This window comes from Microtus pennsylvanicus, chromosome 13, assembly GCF_037038515.1.
Source record: "Microtus pennsylvanicus isolate mMicPen1 chromosome 13, mMicPen1.hap1, whole genome shotgun sequence".
NCBI lineage: Eukaryota > Metazoa > Chordata > Mammalia > Rodentia > Cricetidae > Microtus > Microtus pennsylvanicus.
The window spans coordinates 76,711,494-76,724,484 of record NC_134591.1 but is presented as its reverse complement, the minus strand read 5'-3'; the positions used below and the strand labels follow the sequence as shown (position 1 = coordinate 76,724,484).

At 49.0% G+C, this 12,991-nt stretch overlaps 1 protein-coding gene across 1 annotated transcript; it reads right to left on the bottom strand.

The window, feature by feature from the left end:
* Positions 1-2,208: 2,208 nt before the first annotated feature.
* Dffa (DNA fragmentation factor subunit alpha) lies at positions 2,209-12,013 on the bottom strand. The gene is given in 11 exon segments (XM_075944638.1): positions 2,209-2,787; positions 2,789-2,868; positions 2,870-2,956; positions 3,875-4,026; positions 4,204-4,281; positions 4,284-4,361; positions 4,364-4,391; positions 8,582-8,625; positions 9,455-9,715; positions 11,334-11,622; positions 12,002-12,013. Coding segments are annotated over 11 exon segments (1,146 nt in total). The 3' UTR covers positions 2,209-2,750.
* Between the last annotated feature and the right edge of the window lie 978 nt (positions 12,014-12,991).

The following is a 12,991-nucleotide window of genomic DNA, read 5'->3' as shown; positions in this document are numbered from 1 at the left end:
AACAGTCCTCCACTTTACGTCAATCTAAACATTTTAATAAGTAAATCTGTAAAGTTGTACAGAATGTAAAGAATTGTTCCATAACCCATAGTACTACTTTCCTATCTGAGATAATTTTGCCCAGGCTGGCCTCAAATGATCCTCCTGCCTCAGCCTCTCAAGCAGTGGGTAACAGGTGCACCATAACATGGTACCTGGCTTCCTGCAAGACTCAATCATGCTGATCATCCACACGGATGGAATCTGTTCCGTGTCTGGCAAGCTGGCTCGGCGGATAAGGGCGCTTACCCCCTCCAGGTCTGAAGAACTGGGTTCAGTCGTCAGGGCTCACGTGGTAGGAAAGAAAGACCATTCCCAGAACAGGTAAATAACCCAAAGCAAACTCCTGGACCAAATTATTTTAGCCCCAAACCTGATTCTATTTTGAAATTCTCTTATATTTTTTGAGACTGGGTCTTCCTCTGTAACCTTGGCTGACTTGGAATTCACGCTGTAGACCAGGCTGGCCTCAAACCCAGAGGTCCTGAGTGCTGAGGTTATTAATGTTGTTAGTATTCTTAGTTCTAATATAACCTGGACTTCTAGGAACCTACACATTTAACACGAAGCCTAAGGACAGATGTTACTCTGTTCAGAACCTCACTGGGGAAATCGCATTGCCAGGACTGCTGTTAGGGCTCACGGCCCACTCACTCTGCCAGCCTGCCTCTGAGAATCCACGGTCATCAATGACCCGACAGCTAGCTGTGCATGCATGCGGTCACACGCAGACAGCGGCACACACACTACTTTATCGGAAGGCATTTCCCTTAGTGTTTGTGTACTTTACACTCAGAAGGGACTGGTGTTTCTGAACAAGTGACAGGAAAGACCGAGAGGCAGCATCAGCAGAGGCTTTATTGAAGGACCGAGCGGCGTCACAGAGATGCTGGGAGCTGGCGGTGCTGACACAGGAACTGACGTGTAAGGCACTGAGATGTAAAAGGGGCTGGTGGACATGACTCCTGCTATAGGCAAGAAAGCAATTCTGTTTTCTGTACCCCACTTTCACCCCAAGACTTAATGCTATATTTCTTTGCTTAACAGGTCAGTGCTGAGGGATGGGTCATTAGGGGAACATGTTCAGCATGTATGAAGCCCTAGTTCAATCCCCAGCACCCAGAACCTACACACACAGACACACACACACACACAAAATGAAAAGTAACTAAGGCATGTGTCTCTCAACAGCACTAGTTTTGTTTGTTTTATTTTGGTTTTGGTTTTTTGAGACAGGGTTTCCCTGTGTAGTGGTTTGGAGCCTGTCCTGGAACTCGCTCCTAGACCAGGCTGGCCTCGAACCCACAAACATCCACCTGCCTCGGCCCTCCGAGTGCTGGGATTAAAGGCGTGCGCCACCACTGCCTGGCCGACAGCGCTGTTTTCTTCCCAGAATACGTAAATCAAATGCCCCCAAACTGAGCGTCCTTTCCCTGAAAGCAGCCAGCACTGTGTAGGCTGCGAAGTTGCAGAAGCCTGAGCAGATACGGGAGAGAAAGCCAGAAGTGCTGTGCTCTGCGGAGACCGGGACCCACAGAGCATGCAAGAATCACTTAGTGGCGCTTTGGACCCCCTGCCGGAAGAGCATATTAGAAAACGGAATGGAGTTTTGCAGTGGCAACAGCTCCGCAGCCCTGAGTTGGGTACCAGAGACGGTGGCTTAGACTCCACGTCCCTGGGGGCTGCAGATTCAGAATATGCCTTTAAACAAACAGCAGCCACACTCATTAGCTTGAGAAGCAAGTTCATGGCCACGATCACTGCATTAGCCTTTTCTTTCCTTATCTGGGTCTAAAACTCTACTGTTCAAGTTGTTGAATAAGGACATTGAGTCCAAAGTAGGAGAGATTTTCACAGCCTTGGACAATACTTTTACTTGGCACCTAAGGCCGAACATACATTCTGGGAGCTGGAGAGTTGGCCCAGTGGCTAAATGAAGTGGCTACTCTTCCAGAGTACCCAGAGTCTGTAACTCCAGTTCCAGGGGACCTGACACCCTTTTCTGGCCTTTGTGGACTCAAGATACACACATGGTACATGGATATACATGCGAGCAAAACACTCATACACATACAAGAAACAAAAATGAAGATCTAAGTACGCCGAGAGGAGGTAGAAGTATACCAGCGTAAATGAACGGCAGATGGAAATTATAACCTTAGGCTTTAATAATTAAAAAATATTTAATAATATTTAATAATGAAATAATAAGAGGTTCCCGTGGAGAACAGGAAAGCAGAAGGGAAGGCAGGGAGCACACCAGGAATATTTATTAGTAAGAAATATCCTCAGGGGACCACGCCCTACAAGCAAGGTGATTGGCTGGGGGGCTTCCCCTACATAGAAGGACGCCGGAGCGGCCTTTCTGGAGGGCGTGGCCACCTCTGCTACAACAGCATCCTGGAAGGCAGGAGGTAGAGCAGCTCGGAGGCAGTACAGTGGGAAGGGAGGTTCTCTCTCTCTATATATATAATTTATTTATTATGTATACAATATTCTGTCTGTGTGTATGTCTGCAGGCCAGAAGAGGGCACCAGACCTCTTTACAGATGGTTGTGAGCCACCATGTGGTTGCTGGGAATTGAACTCAGGACCTTTGGAAGAGCAGGCAATGCTCTTAACCGCTGAGCCATCTCTCCAGCCCCGGAAGGGAGGTTCTTCACTGCTAACAAAACCAAGGGCTTCCTCAGCAAAGCGTGCTTCCGGTGGAGCTACTTGGGGTCTTGTCTGGCGCGTTTGGGGCTCTCAGGCAATGGATCCCTCCCTCACCGAGACATTCCTGAGGGAATGCAACCTCTGCACTTGCTGCAGGCGCAGGGCAAACTCCCGCGCTGCAGGCCCGCTAGACTGTCTCTGCTTTCTTTATGTCCCCGCTCAAGGCAACAGCCAGGGCTCTGGGGTCCTCCTTGGAGACCAGCTGCAGCGAGAATAAGAACCACTGAGCCCACAGCTTCTGGGACCCTTGCCTGTGCGGTGCGTGCCCGCTTTTTCCTCTTCTTCTCTTTAGAGACAGGGTCCGGGACTGCGGCCCAGGCTGGCCTCGAATGCATGGCAATGCGCCTTTCAGAGCACAGATCGCTCAAGCCCAACAGGAAGCTGAAGGAGGCTCGAGTGGCTATCATTTCCCTTTCCTTCTACCTAGAATTGGGATGCACTCGGTGCACAGGGACAAGGACAAAGGGTGAAGAATACCCACCCCAAGGGACTCCCTCTAGGTAGCCAGCACAGGACGGACCCCACAGACTGCCTGCTCGCCCCATGGTGCTGAGGATGAAACCGACATTCACAAGCCGTGAATGTCCGCCAAGGGCTGATCGTCACCCCCAGCCTTATGTTTGCCTCCTGTGCTACTACTGTACTGGCTGTGCAGTACGTAGGGATTTTTTGACTCTATCTTGAAGCCACCTCAAAAGCTGAAACCGAGCAGTTTCTCCAGGTCAGGTCATTGTCAACTTGAACTAAAAACTAATGTTCGGTGACCTGAGGATCCTTTTTCTCTTAAAAGCCACTCGGACCTGGGTGGCGGCGGCACCTTTAATCCCAGCACTTTTGAGGGAGAGACAGGTTGATGTGAGTTCAAGGACAGCCTGCAAGTTCCAGGACAGCCAAGGCTACACAGAGACCCTGTCTGGAAAAAAAAAAAAAGGGAAAAAAGCCACTTGGATTTAGATTGAGATGTTCGCAAATGTGTTAAAAGGCAAACATCAGCTGTGGGTCAGCCTGCAGAGGTGAGAGAAACCACAAACATGATACCACGTACATGAAACCACATACATGATACATGCCTCCGCACCTTCACACTCTCTGCAGGTCAGGGCCCCTAGTTCTTACCCACCTCCAAATCCTGATTAGATAAGCTCAGCTCTGGGGCAGGCTTCTCCTTCAGCACAGTGAGGATCTGGCTTGTAAGTGCCACTTCGGAAGCCGTCTCTTTGCTGATGCCCGCGTCCACCGCATCCACGTCTCCACCGAGGGCGGCTTTTGGCTCTGCAGAGCAGACCAGGGGAAAGCAGCAGGTGGTGAGCCCACAGTCACTTAGTCAAGCAAGAACCCGCCAGGGTGACAGAAGCCGCATGCCCAGGGGACTGTCGTCTTCAGGGAATCGAGCTGCTCTGCAGACAAGGCCCCACCCTCCAGGAGGCTCTCAGAGTAGCCTAATCCTACCTTCCTGGTTGGAGAAGATGGAGCCCATCTTCTCCTTAGCCCGGTGATACAGTTCTAGCATCTGCTTGAACTGGCGGCCTCCTCTCTCTGGTGAAGCTCCCGCTGGAGCGCGTTCTGGATCCTTTGGACAATGGAACAGCTTTGGCAGAGCTCCTGACCAGTTCTGAACACGGGATGTCAATGAGCACCTGGCAGACAATAAAGGCTCTGAGAAACCTCAAGGGAGTGTGGCAGCTCTCAGGCACACCCCTTTCCAAAACTCTAGTGTGGAAACGGCGAGATGTAGTAGGAGCTGCGGGATTGCATTCCGCCACCCAGCTCCTGCCACAGGCTAGCTTATGTTCTGAAATAACAACACACAATTGTATTCTTTTAAACACTGCCTGGCCCATTAGTTTCAGCCTCTTAACCCATTTGTAATAATCTATGTAGCACCACGAGGTGCGCTTAGCAGGAAAGATTCAGCATGTGTGATCTGGTGGCTGGCCGCATCGCTGTCTGCCTCAGAGATCAGAGCTATCACGTCTGCCCGGGAGAGGGGAGCATGGCATCTCTCTGAGGCATCTGCCCCCAAGAGGAGAGCTGTCGAGTCTGCCCGGGAGAGGGGAGCATGACATCTCTCTGAGCTCACTTCCTCTTCCTCCCAGCATTCTGTTCTGTTTACTCCTCCTACCTATGTTTTAACCTATGAGGCCAAGCAGTTTCTTTATTACTTAACCAATGACCTTCCTCCATCAGGGAGAATCATGTATCGGGGTCTCGTTAAAAACAAAATTAAGACCCGGGTTTGATTCCCGGTCAGGGAACCAAAAAAAAAAAAAAAAGAAAAAAACAAAATTAAGGGCTGGGCAATGGGGCACACACCTTTAATCCTAATACTCAGAGGCAGAAGCAGGTGGATCTCTGCGAGTTCGAGGCCAGCCTGGTCTATAGAAGTAGTTCCAGAACAGCTAGGGCTACACAGAGAAACCCTACCTCAAACAAGCCTCCACTTAGAAATTCAACTCCATGGGCTGCAGAGATGGCTCAGCACTTTATGGACTAAGCGTGCAGAGGACCTGAGTTCAGTTCCCTGCAGCCATGTGGGGTGGCTCCAGCTTCAGGGGATCCACATCTCTGGCCTCTACCAGCACCTGTACTCACGTACACAGGCCACTCCCCCTCCTAGCACACACGTGTGTGCACACACAAACACACCTCATTAAATCTTACCAAAAAAAAAAAAAGGATGCAACTGACCGTTTCCACAATGAGTCAATAAAAAGGGTTTTAAAATCTGTTATTGTTGTCACAGTGTATACAGTGTCTGTGAGCGGAGGCATGAAGACGCTAGTGTGCACAGTGGGGAAGTGAGTCTTTCTACCCTGTGAGCTCCGGGGATGAAACTGAGCTTGGTGGGGAATGCCTCTACCCACTAAGCGGAGTTGCTGGCCCTGTTTCTTAAGAATATTTATGTAGGCTGGGCGATGTTGGCACACGCCTTTAATCCCAGCACTTGGGAGGCAGAGACAGGCGATCTCTGTGAGTTCGAGACCAGCCTGGTCTACAGAGCTAGTTCCAGGACAGGCTCCAAAGCCACAGAGAAACTGTCTCGAAAAACCGAAAAAAAAAAAAGAATATTTATGTATTTACTTTTGTCTATGCATGTGGAGACGAGAAGGTAGCATGGCTTTTTACTGGGGTCTGGGGCTCTGAACTCAGGTCGTCAGGCCTGTGCTGCAAGCACTTTTACTGCTGAGCCATCGCGCCACCCAAGAGTCTGCTTCTGTTTTCTGTTTGGTTTGGTTTTTTGAGACAGGGTTTCTCTGTGTAGCCCTGGCTGTCCTGGAACTCACTCTGTAGACTAGGCAGGCTTTGAACTCACAGATCTCCTTCCTCTACCTCCTGAGTGCTGGGCTAAAGGCGAGCACCACCACTGCCCAGCTTGTTTATTTATTTTTAAGTCAGGGTCTTACTGTGTAGCCCAGGCTGGCCACACTCTCATGGTCCCTTTGTCTCAATTTCCCAAGCGCTGGGATATCGTCCAGTACTACTACCCTCAGCTTAAATCTCCATGGTACTGCAAATTCTAGCAAATTCGTATAAATGTAATCACAGAGCCAACATCTGAAGTTCCAGCACTTGGGAGGTAAAAGCAGCAAGATTACTTACTACAAGTTCGAGGCCAAGCTGAGCCATGTAGTAAGATCCAGGCCACCCAGGGCTTCAAAGCAAGGCTTGTCCCAAAGAAAACAACCAAAATAAAGTAAATACAGAAAAATCTTTAGGTGCTGCAATGATAAATTATATGGCCTATGTCTGGCTTCTTTCACCTACTACAGTGCTTTCAAGATTCACTGATGTTGGGCTGGCGAGATGGTTCAGAGCATGGAGCACTTGCTGTGCAAATCTGAGGACCTGAGTTCAATTCCCGAATCCCACATAAAGGTGGCGGGACGGGGAGGACTGCCTCCACTATGTCATTCTCCTCCTTCCACACGCGGCCACGAGAGGCCAGCCTCTCCCATCACACACACTGCTAAATTTAAAAAAGACTCAATGGTGCTGTAGCGTGTGATAAGACCTTTTCTTTCTGCGTACATGCTGATGTGTATACATCATGTGGCTGGAGGACAGCCTCGGCTAGTGTTCCTCTGGTCCTATCCACCCTTGCGTCTCTCTCCGAGCAGGCAGGTGAGGCTGGCTAGCCAGCAAGCTTCCCAGGGACCACCTGCCTGCCTCTCCAGTGCTGGGGACACAGCGTGCCCCACCACAGGGGACTGTTTTCATTTGGCCTCTGAGGATGAACTCATCTTTGTTCTTGCTGTCTCCTCAGCCCCGAGAGCCCAGCCTTTTTATGGACACACTCACCACACTCTGCTGACCTGGTCAGCAGTGGATGAACGCCTGTTTCCCTTACCGAGGACATTATCTTTTTATTACTTTTTTTTTTTTCAAAGCAGGGTCTCATTCTGTAGCTCTCTGGCTGTCCTGGAACTATGTGGACCAGGCTGGCCTTGAACCCACAGAGCTCCTTCTGCCTCTGCCTCCTGAGTGCTGGGATTAAAGGTGCGTACCACCACGTCAGCTTATTTTTTTATACCTCTTGGATTTTGAACTATGTGAATGTATTTATTGGTTGGGGTGCCCCTCTGTATGCTGTGAATATGTTTTATTACCATTGATTAACAAAGGAAGCTGCTTTGACCTATGGCAAGACAGAATATAACCAGGTGGGAAATCCAAGCAGAGGGTCAGGAAGAAAGAAGGAAGAGTGAGGAAGATGTCAGCAGTTGCCAGAGAAGCACGATGTGAGGTAACGAGCCACACGCCTCATGGTAAAATATACAACAAAAGAAATGGGTTAATTTAAGTTGTAAGAGCTAGTTAATAGCTGGGCGATGGTGGTGCACGCCTTTAATCCCAGCACACGGGAGGCAGAGGCAGGCGGATCTCTGTGAGTTCGAGACCAGCCTGGTCTACAAAGCTAGTTCCAGGACAGGCTCCAAAGCCACAGAGAAACCTTGTCTCGAAAAACCAAAAAAAAAAAAAAAAAAAAAAAAGAGCAAAGAGCTAGTTAATAATAAGCCTGAGCTAATAGACTAAACTGTTTGTGATTAATATTAAACCTCAGAGTGGTTATTTTAAAAGCGGCTGCAGGACCAGGCAGGATGAGAAACCTCCAGTTACAATTTATCTTATTTATTCAAAATAAACTTGTAAGTTTAAAAAGTAATAAGAAAGTCACTTGCTTATCATCTCCCAATCTACATAGTAGTCCCCACCACTCCCTATATACCACTCTGTGTATTCTCTTGAATAAGTCTAGGGTGGGGCCTAGAAATTTACATTTTAAAAAGTTCACTCATGAATCTGATGCAAACTGAATGTTGACAAGAGACTGGAAAGGCAGTTCTGAGGCTAAGAGCACTTGCTGATCTTGCAGAAGACCCAAGATGAGTTTCTAGGCACGGACCTGGTTATTCATGGCTCTTCGCAATTCCAGTTCTAGGGGATGGGACACCCTTTTCTGGTCCCCAAGGGCATCAGGCATGTAAATGGTGCACAGACAAACATGCAGACAAAACACTCATACGTGTAAAGATAAAATACTTGATTTTGAAAAAGACTAGAGGAGCTGGGAGGTGGTGGCACAAGCCTTTAATCCCAGCACTTGGGAGGCAGAGGCAGGCGGATCTCTGTAAGTTCGAGGCCAGCCTGGTCTACAGAGTGAGTTCTAGGACAGTTAAGGCTGTTACATAAAGAAACCCCGTCTTGAACCACCCCCCCCCAGCCAAAAAAAAATGGAATTACTACAGCAGGAGAGGTGGGGGCACAGAACCTAAGGTACCAGGACAGCAGAGGCTAGGGAGCGTTGTGGGCTGTGGAGGGGACTCACTTGGAGGTCCTCTTCTGGGAGCAGGATGATGATGGACAGGTCCTCTTCTGGGAGCAGGATGATGGACAGGTCCTCTTCTGGGAGCAGGATGATGGACAGGTCCTCTTCTGGGAGCAGGATGATGATGGACAGGTCCTCTTCTGGGAGCAGGATGATGATGGACAGGTCCTCTTCTGGGAGCAGGATGATGGACAGGTCCTCTTCTGGGAGCAGGATGATGATGGACAGACCCTCTGACCACACCTCTCTTTGATTAGTCTTTGTGCTTGGGCGTGTTCTTTTTTGGGGAGCTGGGGTTTCATGTAGCCTGAGCTAGGCTTGAATTCACTATGTTGTGGAGGTTAGCCTAGGACTTCTGATCCGCTTGCCTCTGACTTCTGGGGTAACGGGTGCCGGCCACCATGCTTGGCTGTGTTATTTTTGTACGTGACTCTGACCAGCAGCACTGGTCCTGGGGTGGCGAGGGGTGGGGACAATGGTGGCTGATAAAGCTACGGCTGACGGGTGATTTCCTCAGCGTAGCAGCAATGGTTTTTTTCCGCAGACGCTTCACCACCTCTCTGCTGCTGGCGCCTCTCTAGCTCTCGGACGAGCGAGCGTTAATTTGAATCTGCTGTGGTGATGATGACGGTATCACTAGCCTCTACTGAACTCCCGTGTGCCAGAGAAGAGCAGTCACGAAGACGAGGCCTTGGCTAGGGTCTGTGGTTGTCCCAGTCGCGACAGACAGATACTGTAATCACCATTTCCACAAGGGCCTGGCAGGCTGTGTAATTTGCCCGGTCACCTGGCTAGACACGGCAGAGTCACAGTCTCACTCATCCTAAATCCCTTAGCCCTGTGCCTGGTACACAGAGGCTCAGGTAGCATGGCCGTGTAAGTGTTTAGACAGCCGGACGAACAGCAACCGCTCGCCCGTGAAGCCAAATGAATCGTGACAGCAACACTGGCTATTCGGCCCAAAGTTCTTACCCGAATTGTTACACGCCCCCTTCTCATTACAGGCCAATGCCACAAACTTGGTATTGCAAGGGACATAAAGGAAGTAGTCGTCATCGTCCACTATTGAATTGTCCTCTGCCAGGACCAGGGTGACTGGTGTCAGGGACTCATCAATGGCTACTACTTTGCAAGCTGAAAATAGAGTGTTCGGCAGGTGACAAACATGTCAAGGAAATCACACCCCTCTCGGGTGTGCCCCAAGAGCTAGGTAGAATTGCTCGAAGATAATAATAGATAAATCATAACCATAACTCTTAGTACCAATGTAACACTTACCATATGCCCAGTACTATTCTAACTGCTTGTCAGGTAAACTACGAATCCTGTAAGGAGGTCCTATTTTTATTCCCAATTTACAGACAATGAACCTATGCTCAGACAGATTAGGTAACCTATTCAAAATCCCACAGTAAGTGGCACAGGTGAGATGCATTTTTATTTTTTTGATTTTTGTATGTATGAATGTTTTTTTTCTGAATGTATGTATATGGGCCACATTCATGTCTTGTGCCCAAGGAGGCCAAAAGAGGGCGCTGGATGCCCTGGAACTGGAGTTACAGATGGTTGGAAACTGTCATGTGGGGGCTTAGAACTGAACCCAGATCTGCAAGAGCAGCCAGTGCTTTTAACAGCTGAGCCATCTTTCCAGCACCCCAAACTGAGATTTAAACCGAGTGGCTCCTGAAAACGTTTCCGGCTGCTTCTCTGCACCCTGACATAGGAGCCATTACCCAGAACCTGGTCTAATTTCCTGTGGACAAGTAACACTGACTCTTGTTCACTTATTCAGTACTCGTCTTGAGTTCTACATATCCAGTGTCAGAAAAGAGAGAAAAGTGCTTGCTTGCTTGTAGCTATATACAATAGCTGGTAGCTATCGTCCTTCACGGCTCTTCTAACCAAAGGAAAATACAGCAGCGGCAGAAGCTTGTCTCAATAGCTTTTCATTTTTATTATTGCCAGGCAAGAGGCCCTCTACAATGCTGTCATCCCCCAAAATAGGACAGCCAGTTTCCTTTAGGCTCAGCTGCAGAAAACATAGTTCTCTGTGCCAAGGACACCCAGCCGATGCAACAGAAGTAACCTAGTGCCAGGGGTGAAACGCAAACACTGATGTGGCAGAATCTCGGTCACCAACTCAAACCCTGCTCCTGGGTCTCAGTGGCTCTGAGAAAGCTCTGCACACCCAGCATGCACTATGACTACAGGTCCTGGGCTAGTTTCCATGGAAACCCTGCAGAACTTCTTTGGCTACACAATTTGTCGCTGCGGGATAATAACGCTCGTAAAGAATATTAACATAACATCTCCTTTGAGAGCTCCAACAATCCCTTGACACAAGGCTGGAAATGCATCCACTACGTTGCTGAAAAACTAAGGCTCCAAAGATAAGTGCAAGGTCCAGCCGTGTAGTCAGGCTCAGAACCTGGGTCAGCTCACGTTCCTTGTATGAACTCAAGGGGGCAGGTACTGACAGCTCCCTTTTAATGGGACAGGTACGGACTGTGGCCACCCGTCCCGACCCGGCCAGCGATCCCAGGACCGCCTCTGTGAGCCAGAGTAGAGTGAATACGCTGGACTCCGTTGGATCCAGAATCAGGCCAGTGAGCCTGGATCCGCACAGAGCCTCACACTGGAGATAAATGAAAGCGCCAAAACCTTGTCAATCGCTGGACCCACGTGGGCCGCTGCAGTCCCTAGGTGACCGGGGTCACCTTCCCGACCCCTCCTGGTCCCCTCAGCAGCCCACCTTTGCGCCTCAGCTCCTCGAGGCAGGAGGCCGCCACGCCGTACAGATCGCGGTTGTGTTTGCGGCGCAGCAGACACGGCTTGAGAGGCCGGATATCGTCCGGGTCGCTGGCTCCTCGCGACAGCGCCAGCCTCCTCAAAGTGCAACCTAATAGACTGGGAAATCGCGGGCAGTCCAGAGCCGCTTTCCAGGTCTCGCCACAGCAAGTGATGTGAGAGCAAGGCACGCCGGGAGATGTAGTGCTGGCTAATCGCGTGCGTTTCAGGGCACTACCGGAGTCCTTTGGTTTCTGGGTTCAAAGTTGGGGTCAGGGATTCAGCTCAGGAAAGTGGGAGAGATTGTTGGCTTTCCTTTTTAAAATTCTTTTCTTTCCTCTCTCCCCCCTTTCTCACCCATCCCCTCCCTTCTCTTCTTTAAAACACTGTATGGTAATGCCTGGTGGTGGTGATGCACGCCTTTAATCCCAGTATACTCGGGAGGCAGAGGCCGGCGGATCTGGACCTACAGAGCTAGTCTACAGAGCTAGTTCCAGGACAGGTTGCAAAACTAAAGAGAAACCCTGTCTCAAAAAACTAAAAAGCAAACAAACAAAAACCAACTAATAAACAAAAAAACAAAAAAAGCAAGAAACACTGTATGATGGAACCTAGGATAGCACAGTTCCACACATTGCTAGCCATGTTCTTTTTTGTTTTTGTTTTTTGTTTTTTCGAGACAGGGTTTCTCTGTAGCTTTGGAGCCTGTCCTGGAACTCCCTTTGTAGACCAGGCTGGCCTTGAACTCACAGAGATCCGCAAGCCTCTGCCTCCCGGGTGCTGGGATTAAAGGCGTGCACCACCACCGACCGGTCACTAACCACGTTCTTATGTTTTATTTAAGAGTTGTCAGCCCAAGCTGGGCAGTGGTGGCGCACACCTTTAATCCCAGCACTCGGGAGGCAGAGGCAGGCGGATCTCTGTGAGTTTGAGGCCAGCCTGGTCTACAAGAGCTAGTTCCAGGACAGGCACCAAAAAAACTACAGAGAAACCCTGTCTCGAAAATCCCCCTCCCCCCCTAAAAAAAGAGAGAGAGAGAGAGAAAAGGCTAGAGATATGCAGGAAAGACAGGTCTAGATGGAAAAAAACCCCCTCTCTAAACAGATTACAGTGTATTTAAAATGTGCATAGGCCAAGAAAGAAAAAAAATGGGTATAGACAGTCATAGAAAAAAGTAGTTTTCAAATAATAAAGTCTTTAAAGAGAAAGTAGAGTAATATAAAAAGAAAAATGCTATATAAAGATGGGAAATACACAGGGAGTCTGGGTCCTGTATGGAGCTGTGTTGGCTTGGAATGTTTTGATTGCTGATCAGTGAACAGCAGTTGCTGAGAGACATGGGATCGTAAAAAGGATTGCTGAATTAAACCAGCCTAGATATTTTAGGGATGCCTTAACTTTAAAATGGAATTCAAAAAATGTGTTGAGTTGGGGAAGAGGTTAGTCTTTTGATTTTACAGGAAACGTAAGGCTGTGGATTCTTTCAAGGTTGATAGAGATCAATTTTGATTGGGGGAGATCCCCTGCAAACCTTGACTACAGACATAAGAAATGAACCAAGAAAAAGTATGTGACATGTGACCTGTGTGCAGATCCCTGGGTATGGGAACAGTTCTGATACTT